General features: G+C 44.5%; 1 protein-coding gene across 1 annotated transcript; it reads right to left on the bottom strand.

Moving 5' to 3' along the window:
- Positions 1–243: 243 nt before the first annotated feature.
- On the bottom strand, positions 244–1,513 carry LOC123041291 (peroxidase 1-like). The gene is made up of 2 exons (XM_044463933.1): positions 1,002–1,513; positions 244–910 (listed from the first exon to the last, which is right to left on the bottom strand). The coding sequence occupies exons 1-2, from the start codon at positions 1,431–1,433 to the stop codon at positions 338–340; spliced, it is 1,005 nt and encodes a 334-aa protein (XP_044319868.1). The 5' UTR covers positions 1,434–1,513; the 3' UTR covers positions 244–337.
- Positions 1,514–19,382: the final 17,869 nt, after the last annotated feature.

Below are 19,382 nucleotides of genomic sequence, written 5' to 3'. Positions count from 1 at the left end.
AAACTAAAATTGCCACGTGGCAACTTTAGTTTAAGCATCATGGCAACTACACTGCAAACATCATGATAACTTTTGGTCAAAAAAAATTCGTCGAAACATATCAACATGGGGTCTAGTTTTGAAGATCTCGTCGAGACGGATTTAATGGTGAAAACGAATTTTTAATTAGGAAATAAAATATTTTTAAGCCAAAAACCAAAAAGATTTTTGCTGATGTCATCTATTCATACGTGGCAAAATGAATGGTGATGAAGGCGTGTGGGCGCGTGAAGAGTAAAATATATCGTGGCACAACCTAGTTCGTGACAATGCAATCATGCGTGAGCCTAGAGTACATTCAGTTGACAAGGTTGCACTTGGTCCTGATCTTCCCTTGGTTGCCGGTGAGCACGCCGATGGCGCCCATCTTGGCCATGGAGACGCGGAAGTCCCGGAAGAATTCCCCGTCGTACCTGCCAGTGGCGGCGCGGCGGACGTAGGCACCGGCGAAGGGATGCTCCATGAGGCCGGCGTCCGACCGGAGCAGCCCGCGCCTCCTGGCCACCTGCCGATAGTAGCTCGTGTCGAATGTCCCGCAGCTACCGGCGTCCATCTCTGCTGCCGCGCTGCTATCGCTGGGGCCGCGGCAGCGCATTCTCAGCCTATCGGCGTACCTTCCGTCCAGGGTCGGGTCGGTGCTGCGGATGCTGCCATTGTAGAGGCGGTCGGCGAAGGATGAGCAGTGCGCCTTCCCAAGCGTGTGCCCGGCCGAGAGCACGACGAGGTCCTTGACATCGAGGCCCTTGGCCGCGAACACCTCGATCATGACCGTGATGTTTCCGTAGAGCGGCGGCAGCTCGCCGCAGTTTTCGGCGCGGGACGTCCGGCCGTCCCTCCGGCCGAGCGCCACGGGCCAGGATGGGCCTTTGCTCTGGGGTCGACGGATCAGATCCAGAGTTTCAGATACAGAAAGACAAGTTGGCAGTACGCGATGAGACAAGAGGCAAGTTCTTGTGATGTACCAGAACGACGGCGTCTCGTGCCATGAGCACGAGGAGGTCGGCGCAGGAGACGGTGGCCGGGCACGCCTTCTCGAGCTTGTCCTTGACCCGCGCGACGGCGTCGAAGCCTCGGAGACTCTCGTTGGGTATGGCATCCTTCTCCGTGGGGCTCCCGTCTGCGGAGTCGAGCAGCACAGATGCATCGCAGCCCTGCACGAAGCAATCGTGGTAGTGCAGCCGGAGCAGGGACGCGGCCAGGTCCGGCGACGCCCTGACGATCCTCGTCGTCTCCCTGAACACGATCCTTTCCGCTCCCGGGCACGTCTTGTCGTAGTAACCGAACCTGATGCCCGGCTGCGCCGCGCATCCAGACAGGAGCGCAGCTAGAGCAAGTGACAGCCTTGTCACCAGTGCGGCCATCTCTCGAGCCTCCACTCGCTGGCGGCGAGCCATTGCCGGCACTACTGGTAGGCTACAGTGAAACTGGACACTTGCTCTATGTCTGCGTGGCTGCTGCCTTCAGTATTTATGGCTGATCTGCTCTGCATCTGCAGTTAAAATGGTTTTCGTTTCAGCCCCGACGAAAGGCTTCCATTTGACTATAGATTAAGAGCTTCGATTCTTGCATAGGGCGAGTTGACTTTGCCATTACGATATGCATATGCAGCAGATTCGTTGCGTTTCCGTTGCGTGCGGCGCCGTCCACTGTTTTAACTAGCTGTACACCGGTGCCGTAGCTGTGTCCATGCACGCGGCAAGCCTACAGCGTGACCCTAGCCCGAATCTTTGGTTTGAACGCAGATTCAGAAGAAATGAAATGACGGCAATATGCTACTCCTACTCCCGATCACGATGCCCTTATCTCAAGATCCAAAGCCTCAATCTTTAACAGATAATTCCTCGTTCCACAAGACTACATAATTTTCCATCACATTGTAAATCCACAAAACTACATAAGTTTCCATTACATTGTAAGAGAGGCATAAATGTTTCAGTAGGTTAGTCTGTGATTCATTTGCCTATGTTAATTTTTTTTTAGAAAAGGAGGACGACCCCGGCCTCTGCATCTGGGCGATGCATACGGCCATTTTATTAATTATTGACACAAGACCGTACAGAGTCATACAACAATAAGTCTAAAGCCACCAAAACAAGCAACAACTGTCGCTATCCCTATCCAGTTGATGTAGGGGCGCTGAAAGTCTGGGCCTAATACCAAACAGACCACGCAGCCAAACCTAAACATCTAAAGACTTGAGGTCCCACCCAGGACGCCTGCCTGGTATGGGCACCCACCAGTCCGGCGTGCTTCTCAACCAAGACCCCTGCCGGGTATGAGGCCGCCGCAGCCGCCTGCCACCAATCCATCTTCAGAGCTGTACTGTTGCACCGACCTTGCCAGGCCTATCTGCCATCAACGCCACCATGACGCCAGACAGCTTCCACCTCCTGCACGAGTCCATCTCCGCGCATCAGACGCCGAGTCTCCACAGCGCCACGCCGCCGAGATCCGCCACCATCAATGTGTAAGATGAAGCACCGCTCCACCAAAGTCACCGTCCTCTAGTCCCTCGAGCCCGTGTGCACCTCCAAGAATGACGCCCCCAGGGGGGAAACGACACCAGCGAGCCGCCGTCATCCGATCTACTGATCTAGGGTTTCCCCCGGAGGTAGCAGAGAGTGGCCTTGAACTTCTCCACGACGATGCCTTCAGGAAGGAAACGACGCAGACAGCGTCGCCATCGCCGGCCTTGGCAATCGCCAATAGCAGGTTTTCACCTGGATTTGATCGAAGACCTCCATCCCTCGTGCACGGGTCGCCAAACCGCCGGGCACGCACCACCGAAACCACAATCCGTCGGCCAACCCCAAAGCGTTGCCGCCGCGAGGTCAGCTTTGGCTGGGGCGCCGGCAGCCATCCCCGACCCCCGGCCCATCCCACCTCCTCCCCCCCGGATGAAGAAGAGGAGGGGAAGGCCGAGGCCGAGGCCACCACTACTGCGCCGACCCCTCCGCCAGCCGGCCACGGCGGAGGAAGCCGCCCGCAGCCCGCACCGCCAGCAGCCCGCCCCAACCAGATCTGGATCGAGCCGCCGCCGTCACCACACCAGCCGAGCACCACCGAGGAGCAGCCCATCACGCCACCCGCACACCCGCGCGCCAACCTGCGCCGATGAGGGGCCGCGTCGCGGCGCCCCGCGAGAACACCGTGACCAGATACAGGTCGGCCGGCCCGCGCCAGCCCTCCCGAACGAGGCGATGAAGACGCCCCGCCGCCGCCGGCGCCGGCCGGGCTTCGCCCGGTCGCGCCCTCTGGCGGCGGCGGGAGGAGGAGGAGGAGAAGAGAGGTGGAGAGGCGGCCGGCGGCTAGGGTTCCTCCCCTGCCGCCCGCGGGAGCGCCAGAGGAGGAAGATCTGGTTTCTGTAGTAATGCAAATAGGGATGTGGATTGTACCAAGTGTCTACAAACATAGCAACATCAATAACTTTCTTGTAAGCACCTATAGGCTTGTAAGCACTTTCTTGTAATTATATAAAAATGTAATCCCTATGTTAATGTAATTATATAAAAATGGATTTTGTACTATGTAAACACTTTCTTGTAAGCACCTATAGGCTTGTCAAAGAAAACATAATTTTATTTGGTAAATCAATAGAAGATGGGGCAGTTGAATCACCCTGGGATCGGTACTATGCAAATCTAGCGCATATGCTAGCCTCCACATAATAACAATCCCGAGTCATCACTTTCGCACAACATATACGCCATGTGGGTGGAACGGTCGGTATCACAACATAATTCTATACAAACCCGCAACAACAATAAATGAATACATTATGAGGGTCATACGACTAAGATGCAACTCATAAGATGGAAGCAAATATACCCTAGAAAAGTGAAGAACACAAGTGTCCTAAGAAGGCTCAAAATAAAAGTATATGATGTTCATATCGAGAAAAAGGCTTTCGCCCCGCTATATAGATATACTCATAAAAGTATAAGAAAGCAGGGATATGGTGTTCATATCCTTGCCCAGGCCCAGGTTCGACCCTACGTGCGATAACTAGCTAACGTCGTCCAACAACAAACATGTTACCTGAATTGTTGTTGGCTGGATTGCAACACTCTAGGGAAAAGAGTAAATTAAGCAAGATGAGTACGCAGTCGTATTCATAAGACTTGCATCAGATCTACACTAAGTATGAATCATTCTCAAGGAAGAGGATATATGAGTCAAGCCACGGCAAGTGCTAAAGCAACCTAGAGAGACATGCTACAAATTGTGTCAGAGCTAAGAAAAGAGAACATATAAGAGAGCCATCTACACTAATAGCCGTGCGATGCAACCGCACAGGTCCACATCGACGGGTGTCTGCCTGACCATTTCCTATTAGGGGCTTAAGGCGCCAGTTACAAGCTATTCTACTAACTGCCGCCCACGCTCAATCCCCTATCACTAGCAAATGGGTCGGGCCATATATGGATCATAGCAGGAGTTCGTTCTATTCCCAACCGATTTTGGGAAACTTCTAGAACTTGTCTGGTCAGTTTTTTGTTCTGTCTTTTCTAGACTAGGTCTTCTGTCTGTTTTTTTTATTTTTTATTTCCTTTTTGAATGTGTGAGCTTTATAAAAAAATTGAACATTTTCTCAATTTCATTTTTTTCCATTTTTTAATTGTATGTTCTTTTTTTTCAAATTTGTGAATAATCTTTTAATTATGATGAGCTTTTTCAATTTTTATGACTTATTTTAAATCCATGAGTTTTTTTCAAATTAAAGAACTATTTATTTGAACTTTTTCAAAAAGCTGAAGTTCTTCAAATTTGTGAACAATATTTTAATTTTGATGAGATTTTTCAATTTTTATGAACTTATTTTAAATACGTGATTTTTTCAAATTAATGAACTATTTGGAATTTTTTTTGAACTTTAAAAAAATTGAAGTTCTTCAAATTTGTGAACTATTTCCAATTATTGAACCTTTGAATCAAATTTTTATGAATATTGTAGTTTTTCGATGGTGAACAGTCAACCAGTTTTTCGTACCTTTACCAAAACTGCCTGGTTCTTCGACTTTGTTATTTTGTTTTTGATTGCACGAATTATGTTAGTAACACAAGAATAGCGAACAAAAAGAAAAAAACAAAGCTAGCGAGTGAGCAAGAGGGCGGAAGGGTAATTGGGCCATGGCCCATGAATCAGCCTAGCGATTTCGGTGCACCTTTTAGGCGGCATTTCCTATTTGGCGCCACATGCGCCAGTTAACGTGCATTTTGTAAACTGGCGCCTGTGGCATCTGTAAATGGGCCGCCCATCTAGGCGCCGGTTGACCATTTTTTTTAAAAAATCTGTGAACTTTTTTGAGATTGATGAACTTTTTTGAATATTGATGAACATTTTGTATTGAAAATGGATAAACATTTTTTTTAGTTCCATGAACTTTTTCTAAAAATACGTGACATTTTTCAATTTTTATGAACTTTTTTTGAAGAAATTCTCTCATGCTTCACTTAGATTTATTTGGGAGTTAGTAAAATTTTCAGAAATTCTCTCTTGCTTCACTTAGATTATTTTGAGAGAAAGAAAAAATTATGCTCATGTTCTTCACTTAAATTTGTTTGAGCTTATCAAAAGCAACATATGAAAATAGTCCCAAAGTGATAGATATCCAAGAAGGATATAATAAAAACTTTCATGAAGATCATTGGACAAAATAAACTTGATTCTTAGTAATGGTTTTGAGATATGATGATATGATATGTGAGTCATGTTGATGAGTAATTGTGCTTTAGTAAGAATATTGATGTTAAGGTTTGTGATTCACTATGCAATCAGAAAGTCAATAGTTATGCAATGAAATTTATATCCTACTTATGGTGCATTATTCAGTGTTACTTATGCTTAATGCTTGGGTACGATTTTTTTTGCTTTTTGGTTGGACGCTTCTTAATCTTTTTGCTAGCCTTCATTTTGCACTATGTATGATCACTACTTGTGCATCCAAAACCCTTTAAACTAGTTTTGCCTTATGAGTCCACTATACCTACCTATATGCGGTATTTCCATGCCGTTCTAAGAAAATTTGCATGTGCCATCTCTAACTTTCAAAATAAATTTCTCTTTTGTGTGCTCTACAGCTCGCGAGGTGGTGAAGGGTGGCCAATATTTTCCATGCTAGATGTGTTATTCTCACGATGAGTGTTTATTCACTTGTCATTACACGAGAGTACGACAAAGGTATTAGGAATGCCCAGTCCCGAAATGAAAAATGAATTTACTTTATGTTGTCAAATAATAAGTTCCTTGGACAGTGTTGGAATGGAGGGCAATCATGGATTCGATAGCCATGGAAAGTGAAAGTAATGGTGGAAAAAGGAATAAACTTTATTTTCTGTCTGGGAACCGCCTATGATGTATCTAGCATGGAAAGTGTTGGGAGCTCTAAGTCGTTTTCGTTGGTGGGAAAAGTATGCCTCTCAAAAATGTTTTTATCTCTCAATTTAAGCTTTGAGCTCTGGCACCTCTACAAATCCCTACTTCCCTCCACGAAGGGCCTTTCTTTTACTTATGCAATTTTTATTTTTGAATTTGAGTCTCCATCTTCTCTTATAAAGCACCAACTAAGGGGCACTATGATCGTATTTGAGCATTGGGTGTAGCTAATATTTGAGTGTGTTTCATGAATGGATCGATGATTGAGCATAATGGGTTAGAGATAACTTGCTTTAGTGTTGATATTTTGAAAGACATGGTTTCTTGTTGGTACGCTTGAGTATTAAAGTGTTCATGTCAAAACTAGACTATTGCTTTGAATCATATAAAAGTCCAAATGTCCATGCTATAAAGAAAAGAAATGTGAAAAAAAACTGTTTTTATCATTTACCTACTCGAGGACAAGCAGGAATTAAGCTTGGGGATGCTGATACGTCTCCAATGTATCTATAATTTTGATGGTTCCATGCTGTTATATTATCATTCTTGGATGTTTTACAATCATTTTATAGTCATTTTATATCATTTTTTGGTACTAACCTATTGACATAGTCCCAGTGCCAGTTGTTGTTTTCTGCATGTTTTTTACATCACAAGAAATCAATACCAAATGGAGACCGAACGCAGTAAAATTTTTTGAGGATTTTTTTTGGGCCAGAAGACATCTAGTGGGCCAGGGAAGCACCTGGAGGGTGCTATGAGGGGAGAACAATCCACCAGGGCACGCCTGGAGGCCCAGGCGCGCCCAGCTGGGTTGTGCCCACCTCGGGTGCCCCTTGAACCGCCTCTTTGCTCTATAAATACCCCAATATTCCACAAACCCTAAGGGAGTCGACGAAAATCAATTCCAGCCGCCGCAGAGTCCAGAAACACCAGATCCAATCTAGACACCATCTCGGAGGGGTTCATCATGTCCATTGGTGCCTCTCCGATGATGCGTGAGTAGTTCTTTGTAGACCTACGGGTCCGTAGTTAGTAGCTAGATGGCTTCCTCTCTCTCTCTTGATTCTCAATACAATGGTCTATTGGAGATCCATATGATGTAAGTATTTTGCGGTGTGTTTGTTGGGATCGATGAACTTTGAGTTTATGATCGGATCTATGTTTTTATCCATGAAAGTTATTTGAGTGTTCTTTGATCTCTTATGTGTGTGATTTCTTATAGCCTCGTATTTCTTCTCCGATATTCGAGTTTTGTTTGGCTAACTTGATCTATTTATCTTGAAATGGGAAGATGTGCTTTGTCGTGGGTTTGATCTTACGGTGCTTGATCCCAGTGATAGAAGGGGAACCAACACGTATGTATTGTTGCTACTAAGGATAACAAGATGGGATATATATCTACATAAATAGATAAATAGATCTTGTCTACATAATGTCATCGTTCTTATTGCATTACTCCGCTTTCCCATGAACTAAATACACTAGATGCATGTTGGATAGCGGTCGATGTGTGGAGTAATAGTAGTAGATGCAGGCAGGAGTCAGTCTACTAATCTTGGATGTGATGCCTATATAATGATCATTGCCTGGATATCGTCATGATTATTTGAAGTCTATCGATTGGCCAACAGTAATTGTTTTCCCACCGTTTGCTATTTTTATCGAGAGAAGCCACTAGTGAAACCTATGGCCCCCGGGTCTCTTTTCTTCATATTTGCCTTTGCGATCTATTTTCCCTTGCATTTATTTTCAGATCTATTAAACCAAAAATACAAAAGTACCTTGCTGCAATCTATTTATTTCGCGATCTATTTATCCTATCTACCACTTTTATCTCACGCCATTTGCCTATCTTGAGGCGTCGTACCCAAAAGGGACTGACAACCCCTTTAACACGTCGGGTTGCAAGTATTTGTTATTTGTGTGCAGGTGATGTTTACGTGGTGTGATGAGGTTCTCCTACTGGTTCGATAACCTTGGTATCATCATCGAGTGAAATACCTACCGTCGCTATATTGCATCATCCTTTCCTCTTTGGGGAAATACCGACGTAGTTCTAGCAGACATCACTACTTTGAAGCACAAGTGTGGAAAAAGGATAGTAATGTTTCCCCTTCTGTCTTTTTCTCTCATTTTTTATTTGGGTTTCTTTGGCCTCTTTTTTATTCGGGCTTCTTTGGCCTATTTTTTTAATTTCCTCACATGGGACAATGCTCTAATAATGATGATCATCACACTTCTATTTACTTACAACTCAAAAAATTACAACTCAATGCTTAGAACAAAATATGACTCTATGTGAATGCCTCTGGCGGTGTACCGGGATGTGCAATGAATCAAGAGTGACATGTATGAAAGAATTATGAAAGGTGGCTTTGCCACAAATACGATGTCAACTACATGATCATGCAAAGCAATATGACAATGATGAAGCGTGTCATAATAAACGGAACGGTGGAAAGTTGCATGGCAATATATCTCAGAATGGCTATGGAAATGCCATAATAGGTAGGTATGGTGGCTATTTTGAGGAAGGTATATGGTGGGTGTATGGTACCGGCGAAAGTTGTGCGGTACAAGAGAGGCTAGCAATGGTGGAAGGGTGAGAGTGCGTATAATCCATGGACTCAACATTAGTCAAAAAGAACTCACATACTTATTGTAAAAATCTATTAGTCATTGAACGAAGTACTACGCACATGCTCCTAGGGGGATAGATTGGTAGGAAAAGACCATCGCTCGTCCCCGACTGCCACTCATAAGGAAGACAATCAATGAATACCTCATGCTCCAATTTTGTTACACAACGGTTCACCATACGTGCATGCTACGGGACTCACAAACCTCAACACAAGTATTTCTCAAATTCACAACTACTCCACTAGCATGACTCTAATATCACCATCTTCATATCTCAAAACAATCAAACTTCTCATAGTCTTCAATGCACTTTATATGAAAGTTTTTATTATATCCCTCTTGGATGCCCATCATATTAGGACTAATTTTATAACCAAAGAAAATTACCATGCTTTTCTAAAAGACTCTCAAAATAATATAAGTGAAGCATTAGAGTTCATTAATTTCTATAAAATAAAACCACCGTCGTGCTCTAAAAAGGTATAAGTGAAGTACTAGAGCAATATTGCCTAGCTCAAAAGATATAAGTGAAGCCCATAGAGCATTCTAATAAATCACGATTCATGTGTGTGTCTCCCAAAAGGTGTGTACATAAAGTATTATTGTGTTAAACTAAAAAGCAAAGACTCAAATCATACAAGACGCTCCAAGCAAAACACATATCATGTGGTGAATAAAAATATAGCCTCAAGTAAAGTTACCGATAGACGAAGACGAAAGAGGGGATGCCTTCCGGGGCATCCCCAAGCTTAGGCTTTTAGTTGTACTTGAATATTACCTTGGGGTGCCTTGGGCATCCCCAAGCTTAGGCTCTTGCCACTCCTTATTCCATAGTCCATCAAATCCTTACCTAAAACTTGAAAACTTCACAACACAAAACTCAATAGAAAATCTCATGAGCTCCATTAGTATAAGAAAACAAATCACCACTTTAAGATATTGTTGCAAACTCATTCTTTATTTATATTTGTGTAATATCTACTGTATTTCAACTTTTCCATGGTTCATACCCCCCGATACTACCCATAGATTCATCAAAATAAGCAAACAACACGCAAAAACAGAATCCATCAAAAACAGAATAGTCTGTAGTAATCTGTAACTCTTGAATACTTATGTAACTCCAAAAATCCTGGAATATTAGGAAAATCTGAGAATTGTTTGTATCAATTAAGATCAAAAAGAATCAGATCAAAAGCACGTTTCTGTGAATTTTGAAAACTAATTTACTAGGCGCAAAAGTTTCTGATTTTCAGCAGGATTAACACAACTATCACCGTAAGCTATCCTAAAGGTTTAACTTGGCAAAAACACTAATTAAGACATAAAACCACATCTAATCAGAGGCTAGATGAATAATTTATTACTAAACAGGAACAAAAAGCAAAGAACAAAAATAAATTGGGTTGCCTCCCAACAAGCGCTATTGTTTAACGCCCTTAGCTAGGCATAAAAACATGAATAGATCTAGGTATTTTCATCTTTGGTATGCAATCCATAAGTGGCTCTCATAATAGATTCATATGGCAATTTAATTTTCTTTCTAGGAAATTGTTCAATGTTTTTCCTTAACGGAAATTGGAATCTAGTGTTTCTTCTTTCATATCAATAATTGAACCAATCATTCTAAGGAAAGGTCTACCAAGAATAATAGGACATGTAGAATTGCAACCTATATGAAGAACAATGAGATCTATGGGCACATAATTACTATTTGCAACAATAATAACATCATTAGTCCTTCCCATAGGTTTCTTAATAGTGGAATCCGCAAGATGCAAATTTAAAGAACAATCATCAAATTCACGGAAACCCAACACATCACACAAAGTTTTTGGGATCGTGGAAACACTAGCACCCAAATAACAAAAAGCATATCATTCATAATCTTTAATATTAATCTTAATAGTAGGTTCCCACTCATCATAAAGTTTTCTAGGGATATAAACTTCTAATTCAAGCTTTTCTTCAAAATATTGCATCATAGCATCAACGATATGTTTAGTGAAAGCTTTATTTTGATTATAAGTATGAGGAGAATTTAACACGGATTGCAACAAGGAAATACAGTCTATTAAAGAACAATTATCATAATTAAATTCCTTGAAATCCAAAAGAGTGGGTTCATTGCTACTTAAAGTCTTGACCTCTCCAATCCCGCTTTTATCAATTTTGCATCTAGATCTAAAAACTCTGAATCATTGGGACGTCTTTTAACTAAAGTTGACTCAACTCTAGTCCCATCTTTATCAAGATTAATATTGGAAAACAAAGAATCAATAGGTGTTACATTAATAGATTCATCATTATTATTTAGAGCCTCAGGTTTAGCGGCCATCTTATTAACTAAGGTGGCTTGTTTATCAAAAATTTGGCCTACTAAATTTTCAACATGAGCAAACTGAGATTTCAAACCATAAAATTCTTTAGACATATCATCAGGCTCTTTATTCATATACTCCATAAAACTTTTTTATTCTTTAAGCTCATTTCTAAAGAAATTGCTATGATGGCTCCCCCACCTCCCACCTCCCACCTCTCCCTTCCACCTGCTCCACCCTCTCCAATGGCGATTTCCACTAGGGATCTCCATGATGGAAGGCTTGCTACATTGGGATTTTGCTCCTGGCCTAGCCCTGGCCGATCAGGTGAGGAGAAAATTTGGTTCTACGGTTCACTTCTCTCCTTCTCGGGATTCCAAGGAGTTCTTCTTGGTGGTCTCTTTTTCGTCTGCCTCTTTTCCTCTCTCGGTGGAATCGGTGGGCATTGCTCTTCAATGTTGCATTGGTGGAATTGCTGCTGGTTTTAAGGTCTCTCATTTGAGTTCTCGGAGTTTTCGATTTTCGGTGGCCAATAACAAGGTCGGTCATTTTATTTGTGGACTCAAAGATCGTATCTGGCCGGACTTCATCTGCCATTTCCACTTGTTCAATGGTAGATTCAACCGTAGCCATCTTGGCAATTTTGGTTGGCATGCTGATGAAGATCTCACTTGCGTTTCGGCCCGTAAACCGATGGCCATTTCACCTTGTATCTCTAGCCATACTACTGCTGATGTTTTCAGTCATGACTCGATGAAAGAATTAAGCAAATTTGAGTTGTTGCCGATCAAGCAGATGGCATTTTCCAACAAACATTCTAAGGAAGCATCCACGTCTGTGTCTGGTCATCATATTCCTTCGGATCATATCCCTACACATGTTCATCATGAGCCTCGACCTATCAGATTTGGTTCTTTTTCTCAGATATTCAATGCTGACGCGGTAACAGCGCCCCGGGAGGACCGTTTACGGCTCAGGGACATTTATCTCGCCCAGGCAAAATTTGCGGACAATCAACCACGATCATTTTTGATGCTTGGGGCATTTAAATGCCCGTTATGGCTTGCTTATCCACCACTGCCACAGAGCTTTTTATCCTCGGCTTTCAAATATGCTCCTCCGCATAAGTATTGGCCCCCTATTCTATCAGCCCATCATAAAGCTGATTTGGCCCAAGCTGATTACTTCGAGAAAGATATCTCTACGTTAGCGGATTGCTGGGCCGCACTTTGCGCTCGTTGTTTACAATGGGGGCACAACCGATCTTACTGCACCGCCAGGATAATTTGCATTAATTGCTCAGCCCCGGACCATAAGGCTATCAATTGCCCTGCCCGCTACGCTCAGAATCCTCAGCCAGCCCAAAATACTGACAATCAATTTCTGCAGCATGGAAAGTTGATTAATCACTCCGAGATCTTGGCATCGACTTGCCACTCTCCAACACAGCGTTTTATTTCTTGCTCCAATATAAGATGCACTTTTTGTGGGGCTTACAGACACGTGGCTTCTAATTGCCACTCTAGACGGTGGCATGAACAATGGAAATGGGTCCCAAAAAATATCAACCCTTCTAAAAATACCCCGGACGGTCGCCATTCTTCCTCGAGTTTCCAAACGTCCCTGCCCAATGCCATCCTCGCCCCCTTGCCACCACCTTCCCTCCACACATCACTTCCATCGACATTGACTACTCGACCCCCGCTCCACCTCTCCACCATGGCCAACTACCCCCTCAATCTGGTGCCTTTCTTGCCGCCGGGCTTCGCCGTCGAGCCGGGACCTGCTGATCGCTTGGTGCACAGTGGGATGGTGGTCGGACCCATTTCGCCTCTGAACCACGACTTCTTGGCGATTGCCGAGACCAGCGCCTATGTTCCTCTTCACCGACGCGCTGCCGTTCGCACCGTCGTGCAAGGTTTGCTTCATGAGGCCCACCTCTTTACTACTGAAGAAAGTGACCACCCCTTTGGCATTGGAATCTTTGGATTTGCGGACTCTTTTCTTCGTGATTCTGCGGTTGCAACTCCCCTTGAGCTTGAAGATGAGGATTTACTCATTACCTTTGTCCCACATGATGAAGCTCTCAATAGGCGCACTACTACTTTTGGTCCTGTTGTCTGGATTATGTTCTTTGGTTTCCCATATGACTACCAAACTGATTACTATATCACCAAAGCACTGGGGGGTTATGGATCGTTGATTACTTGGTACAATCCGAGGCAAGACAGGAGGTTTATGCTCATTAAAGCTCAAGTTATCCATCTCAGATTGATTCCCAAGAGCTTTGTTGTATGGCAGCTTGGTGGGGCTAGAGACTGCTGGACTGTGCAGGTGACAATCCTCCGCAGCAGGGACTGGAACGCTACGTTGGCTGAAGTTCCTCCGGCGGGAGAAGAACCACCGCCCCCAGATGGCAATCCCTACCCACAGTTTGGACCTAAACTGATAGCTGAGCAGCTCTATCAACAGCAGGTTCACAATTGGCTTGTCCAAAATGCTGCTCCCAACAATGACGCCCCTGCAGGACATGATCAAGCTCCTCCTCATGAGGGCTGGGGTGCCTGGCCCCCTTCCCCACCTGCGCAACCTCTTGCCATGCCTGCACATTTGATGAACTTCCAATCCTGGCTAGCTGCTCAGGGCCTCTCTGTCATGGATGGCATAGTCCCAGAAGACAACGTTACTGATAATGCTGCTGATGCTTGGAACGATTCAATCACTCTGTCTGATAGCTCTAGTATGGCAAGCTCGGGCGACGCCCTGATCATAATGGACAATGCAAATATGTTTGTCAGTCCTGAACTCAGCCAGGAACTTCTGTCGGTCTCTGTGGAATTACACAACCAAGGTATTCGCTTTGCCCTTTCCAACCAAGGTAACCAGCTGTTGTCTCTCCTGTTGTCTGAACCAGTTCCTCGCCAACAACTTAACCTATCAATATACAATGCTCTCCACCCATATTTGGCCTCTATGGGTCCGTGGCGTCAAGCATACGGTGTTCGGACTGAATCTGTGTGTGTGGAGATTCAGATCACTGCAGTCAACAATACACTGCACTTCACTCAGATAGAGGGATCTATGCTTTCAGCCAACACCAACTCTACGATGCTTTCTGCCATAGATGCGGCTGCTGATACTACGGAGGGTCCACTACTACTCACCGATGCGTCCTCCCAGGTGGAACACCTAGATGCTACCTCACCACAACTTGCAGAACAGGTGATCTCTGCCCCAAGTTTCTCTGCACTTTGTGATGGTGCTATTACACCGGATCCACTCCAAGTGCCAGAAGTTTCTGAACAGCTCCCATTGGTGACAGTTTCCGAACCGCCTCAAGTGTATGAAATTACTGAATTTGCACCTGGCCATCAATCTGCTCCCGTTGTTCTGATGGTCCCAGTGGATTTTATGCCAGTGTCTGTGGGCACTGATCCCATGCCCCTTGGCCTTCAGTCAGTGATACCTATGCAGGAGAACCTAGCTCCTTCTTCCTCTATAGATGAAACTAGAGTGCTTGGCCGCAAAGGGAAATCCGTTGCTCCCCTCAGCACTGCTCCTCTTCGTCGAAGCACCAGGCAGAACAAATATGATGGCTTCCGTGTCAATCACAATCAGGATTCTCGCCCTTCCAAGTCCAAGGTGAAGCCACGGGTTACTCCCTGTGTTGTGCCTGACATCACCTCCTCGTCTGATATCTATACTGCGGAGATCCCTCCTCCCACTGCCATATCCACAATGCAGCAAATTGGAGTTCAACTTTGTGCAGTTCCAGATGAGGAGCTCACTGAAGAAGCGCTCAATGGGACCGTCGCGAAGCCGGCTTCACCCACTACCTAAGATTCACACCTTATCTTCGCGCTTTTTATGTCTCTTTTGCATAACTGGAACGTACTGTGTTGGAATGTTCGGGGCTTGAACTCTCCTAAAAAGCTCTTAGCGTTGTCTAATGCGATCAGCTCTTCGGGCTGCTCTATCATTTGTTTGCAAGAATCGAAGATGCAAGACTTTAATGCTAGTGTCCTTAAGACTATTTGTCCACCGCGTTTTGATTCCTTTGTGTTTATTCCCTCAATTGGCGCCTCGGGAGGGATTATAACGATCTGGTGTAGCTCTTTATTCTCGGGTCACATCTTTATCCAAGAACAATTTGCGTTGGGTGTAACCTTCACCTCCACGATGTCATCGCACACTTGGAAATTGGTGAACATATATGGCCCTTGCCAGGGAGAAATGCGCGATAGATTTACCCAATGGCTTTTCGATATTGATATACCCCAAGCAGAAGACTGGCTAATTCTTGGCGACTTCAACTACATTCGCTCACCTGATAACATGAACAAGCCCGGTGGCAATGTTCACGATATGTTCACTTTTAGTGACTTCATCAGAGAGCAAAACCTCACAGAACTACCAATCAAAGGGAGACACTATACTTGGTCTAATATGCAACAAAATCCATTACTTGAGCAACTTGACTGGTTTTTCACCACCCTCAATTGGACCTCCTCTTTTCCGAACACCATGGTTAACCCCCTTGGGCGTCCAGTCTCAGATCATACGCCTTGCTCTGTGGTCATTCAAACCAACATTCCTAAAAGCAAAATTTTCAGGTTTGAAACTTTTTGGATTGCACGCCCTGGTTTCATGGAGGTTGTTTCCAATGCTTGGAGTAGACCACTCAAATTTGGTAAATCTGCTAATGCTGCTACAAGCCTCTGCCAAAAGCTTAAAAATTTGAGACATGCCCTCAGTCAGTGGAGCAAGAAAATTTCAAGGCTTAAGACGGCCATTGCTAATACTAATAAAGCTCTCCTTGAGATAGACCACATTGCTGATCGCCGGGTGTTGACACGACAAGAGCATAACTTTCAATCCATTCTCAAAAAACATCTGATCAGACTCCTTCAACATCAAAAAGATTACTGGAAGAAATGATGCACTATTCGTTGGATTAAATTTGGGTATGAGAACTCTAAATTCTTCCAAGCGGTGGCCACGGAACGATACCGCAAAAACTTCATTTCTAGCTTGAAAATCAATGATGACATCGTGGTAGAGGACCATGCTGGAAAAGAGTCTATTTTGTTTGAGGCATTCAAAGCTCGTTTGGGGGAAACGAAGCCACCACAAATGAAATTTAACCTCTCCCAGATGCTACGTGACAATGTGGATTTCGACAGCCTCACCACTCCCTTCACTACGCATGAGATTGATGCTGTAGTTAATGAAATGCCTCCTGACCGGGCCCTGGCCCCGACGGCTTCAACGGTGCCTTTCTCAAAGCTTGTTGGCCGGTGATAAAAGACGACTTCTATCGTCTTTGTGCGGAATTTCATGAGGGCGATCTCAATCTGGAAACCCTCAACTATGGTCATATTACCCTCATCCCAAAGACCAGATCTCCAGAAATGGTCAATGATTTCCGACCTATTACGTTACTCAACTGCTGCATTAAGTTGATCACAAAACTACTCGCTAATCGCTTACAGAAAAGCATCCTGCAAATCGTACATCAGAATCAATATGGCTTCCTTAAGGGCCGCACCATCAATGATTGCTTAGCCTGGGCCTTTGAGTACATACATCAATGCCAAGCATCTAAGCGAGAGATTGTTTTGCTTAAAGTCGACTTTGCCAAAGCTTTTGACACGGTGCAACACTCAACGATAATACAGATTATGAAGAGTATGGGATTCAATGACAAATGGATTGCCTGGTTTAAATGCATCACCTCTTCAGGTAAATCCTCCATGCTACTTAATGGGGTCCCAGGCAAACATTTTTGGTGCAAATGTGGCGTCCGTCAAGGTGACCCGCTGTCCCCCTTGCTCTTTGTACTCGCCACGGATTTGCTCCAAACGGCCATTAATGACACCACATAACAACAATCTACGTCTGCCGATTCCCTCTGGCCGTGCCAATCAATTCCCGGTCATTCAATACACGGACAACACAATCATTGTAATGACGGCCTATCGTCTCCAAGCGACCTGCATGAAACAGATTCTTACAGATTACGCGGATTCGGTGGGGCTGCACATTAACTTCCACAAGTCAACACTTATTCCTTTGAACACTCCGGAGGAAACATACAAGGATATTGCTGACATCTTCGGATGTGCCTGTGTGCAACTGCCATTCATGTATCGGGGCTTACCTCTGGGCACGTCCAAACCCACAGTCCTTGACTTAACTCCATGGGTCTGCAAGGCTGAGAGAAGAATCACTGCAGCGCTGTCGCTTATGTCGTATGCGGGCAAACTGGCTCTCATGAATTCTCTCGTCACCTCGTTGGCGATTTACCCCATGGGAATCCTTAAACTCCCACCTAAGATCATTGAGCAATTTGACAAGATTCGAAGACATGGCCTTTGGACCAAGAAAACTGAAGATGGTGAGAAAAGTAACTCACTTGCGGCCTGGGATATGGTGTGTCGACCAAAACAAAACGGTGGCCTCGGAGTTCTCAATCTCAAGGTTCAGAATGATGCAATGCTTCTAAAGCTACTCCACAAGTTCTACAACAAGTTTGATGCACCCTTGGTGCACCTCGTCTGGGACACGTACTATGCTTCCACTGTCCCCCATGCAGCTGCCCCTTGTGGCTCTTTCTGGTGGCGACAACTCATTCAGCTCATGCCCATCTACCGAGGGATCACAAATGTTAAGATTGGTGCGGGTGATACCGTTTTATTCTGGAAGGACGATTGGAACAACTACATTTTGGCAGACACATACCCGCGTGCTTTCTCCTTCTCGAGTAATGAAGATGCCTCAACGAGGGAATTTCTCTCCATCACCCATCTTAACCAGGCTTTTGTCTTGCCCCTCTCGGTACAAGCATTTGATGAATTGCGAGCTCTCCAAACAAATGTTAGCGCCACCACAATAACTGACTCCAAAGATGCCTGGTTCTGCACTTGGGGGTCGGCAGTCTTTAAAACCACGGCCTACTACACCTTATACTTCAGAGAGATAATTGCTCATGATGCCTACCATTGGATGTGGAAGACCAAGTGCATCCCTAAAATTAAGGTCTTCGGTTGGTTTCTCCTCTCGGATCACCTTAATACAAGAAACATGCTAAAAAGAAGACATTACAACATTGGCACCAATTTGGACTGCCTACTTTGTGGACAAAATGTGGAAGAAACGGTTGAGCATCTCTTTTTCCATTGCACCTTTAGTGCCACATGCTGGAACAAGCTCAACATCCTCTGGCCGTTGCAAGGTGACAGACTCGACCTCATGACACACTTCAAGACCTTAAATCCTAGGAAGATGGCCATGGAAGTTTTCTTGGTGGCAGCGTGGAGCCTTTGGAAAGGAAGGAACAACAACTACTTTCGCAAGATTGACCCATCAATTCCATCCTGGGAGGCAAGATTCAGGAGAGATTTTGCTAACATTGCCTACAAGATGCCCAACAACAAAAAGAAGCTGGTGGCTGACATACTTAGCTCTATAGCTTAGTTGTGTTGTACATTCGATCGACTGCGCCCCCCTTGTTTCTTTTCTAGCATTCCACTCTTCCCCCACTTGTACATACGCAATGTAACACTTGTAACCTTGGCTGGTTGTGAATTAGCAATACAAATGCAGTAGGAGCCTTTCCTACTGTCTAACCCCCTCAAAAAAAATTGCTATGCTCAAATTGTAAAGACATAAAGCTTCTAACATTATTTTCAATTTCTTCCAACCTCCTAAGGTGGGGATCAACACTTTTTGGCTGCGCCATCAAGAAAAACAGGCACACCAGCACACAAGAAGCAAGCAAAAAGACGAACGAAGAGGGGCGACGGAAAGGCAAATCTTTTCGAAAATCATTTTAGAAGTGGGGGAGAGGAAACGAGAGGCAAATGGTGAGTAATGTAATGCAAGAGAGAAGAGTTTATGATGGGTACTTGGTATGGCTTGACTTGACGTATATCTCCCCGGCAACGACGCCAGAAATTCTTCCTGCTACCTCTTGAGCTTGCGTTAGTTTTTTCCTTGAAGAG

Source organism: Triticum aestivum, chromosome 2B (assembly GCF_018294505.1).
Source record: "Triticum aestivum cultivar Chinese Spring chromosome 2B, IWGSC CS RefSeq v2.1, whole genome shotgun sequence".
Lineage (NCBI taxonomy): Eukaryota > Viridiplantae > Streptophyta > Magnoliopsida > Poales > Poaceae > Triticum > Triticum aestivum.
Note: the sequence above shows the minus strand (reverse complement) of the source record. Positions and strands in the feature narration are given on the sequence as shown.

Bases quoted from the DNA above. Each gene is read 5' to 3' on its own strand.
- LOC123041291 (XM_044463933.1), bottom strand. From the start codon at position 1,433: ATGGCTCGCCGCCAGCGAGTGGAGGCTCGAGAGATGGCCGCACTGGTG. The intron at 911-1,001 runs GTACATCACAAG...CGTCGACCCCAG, and splicing joins CACGAGACGCCGTCGTTCTG to AGCAAAGGCCCATCCTGGCC.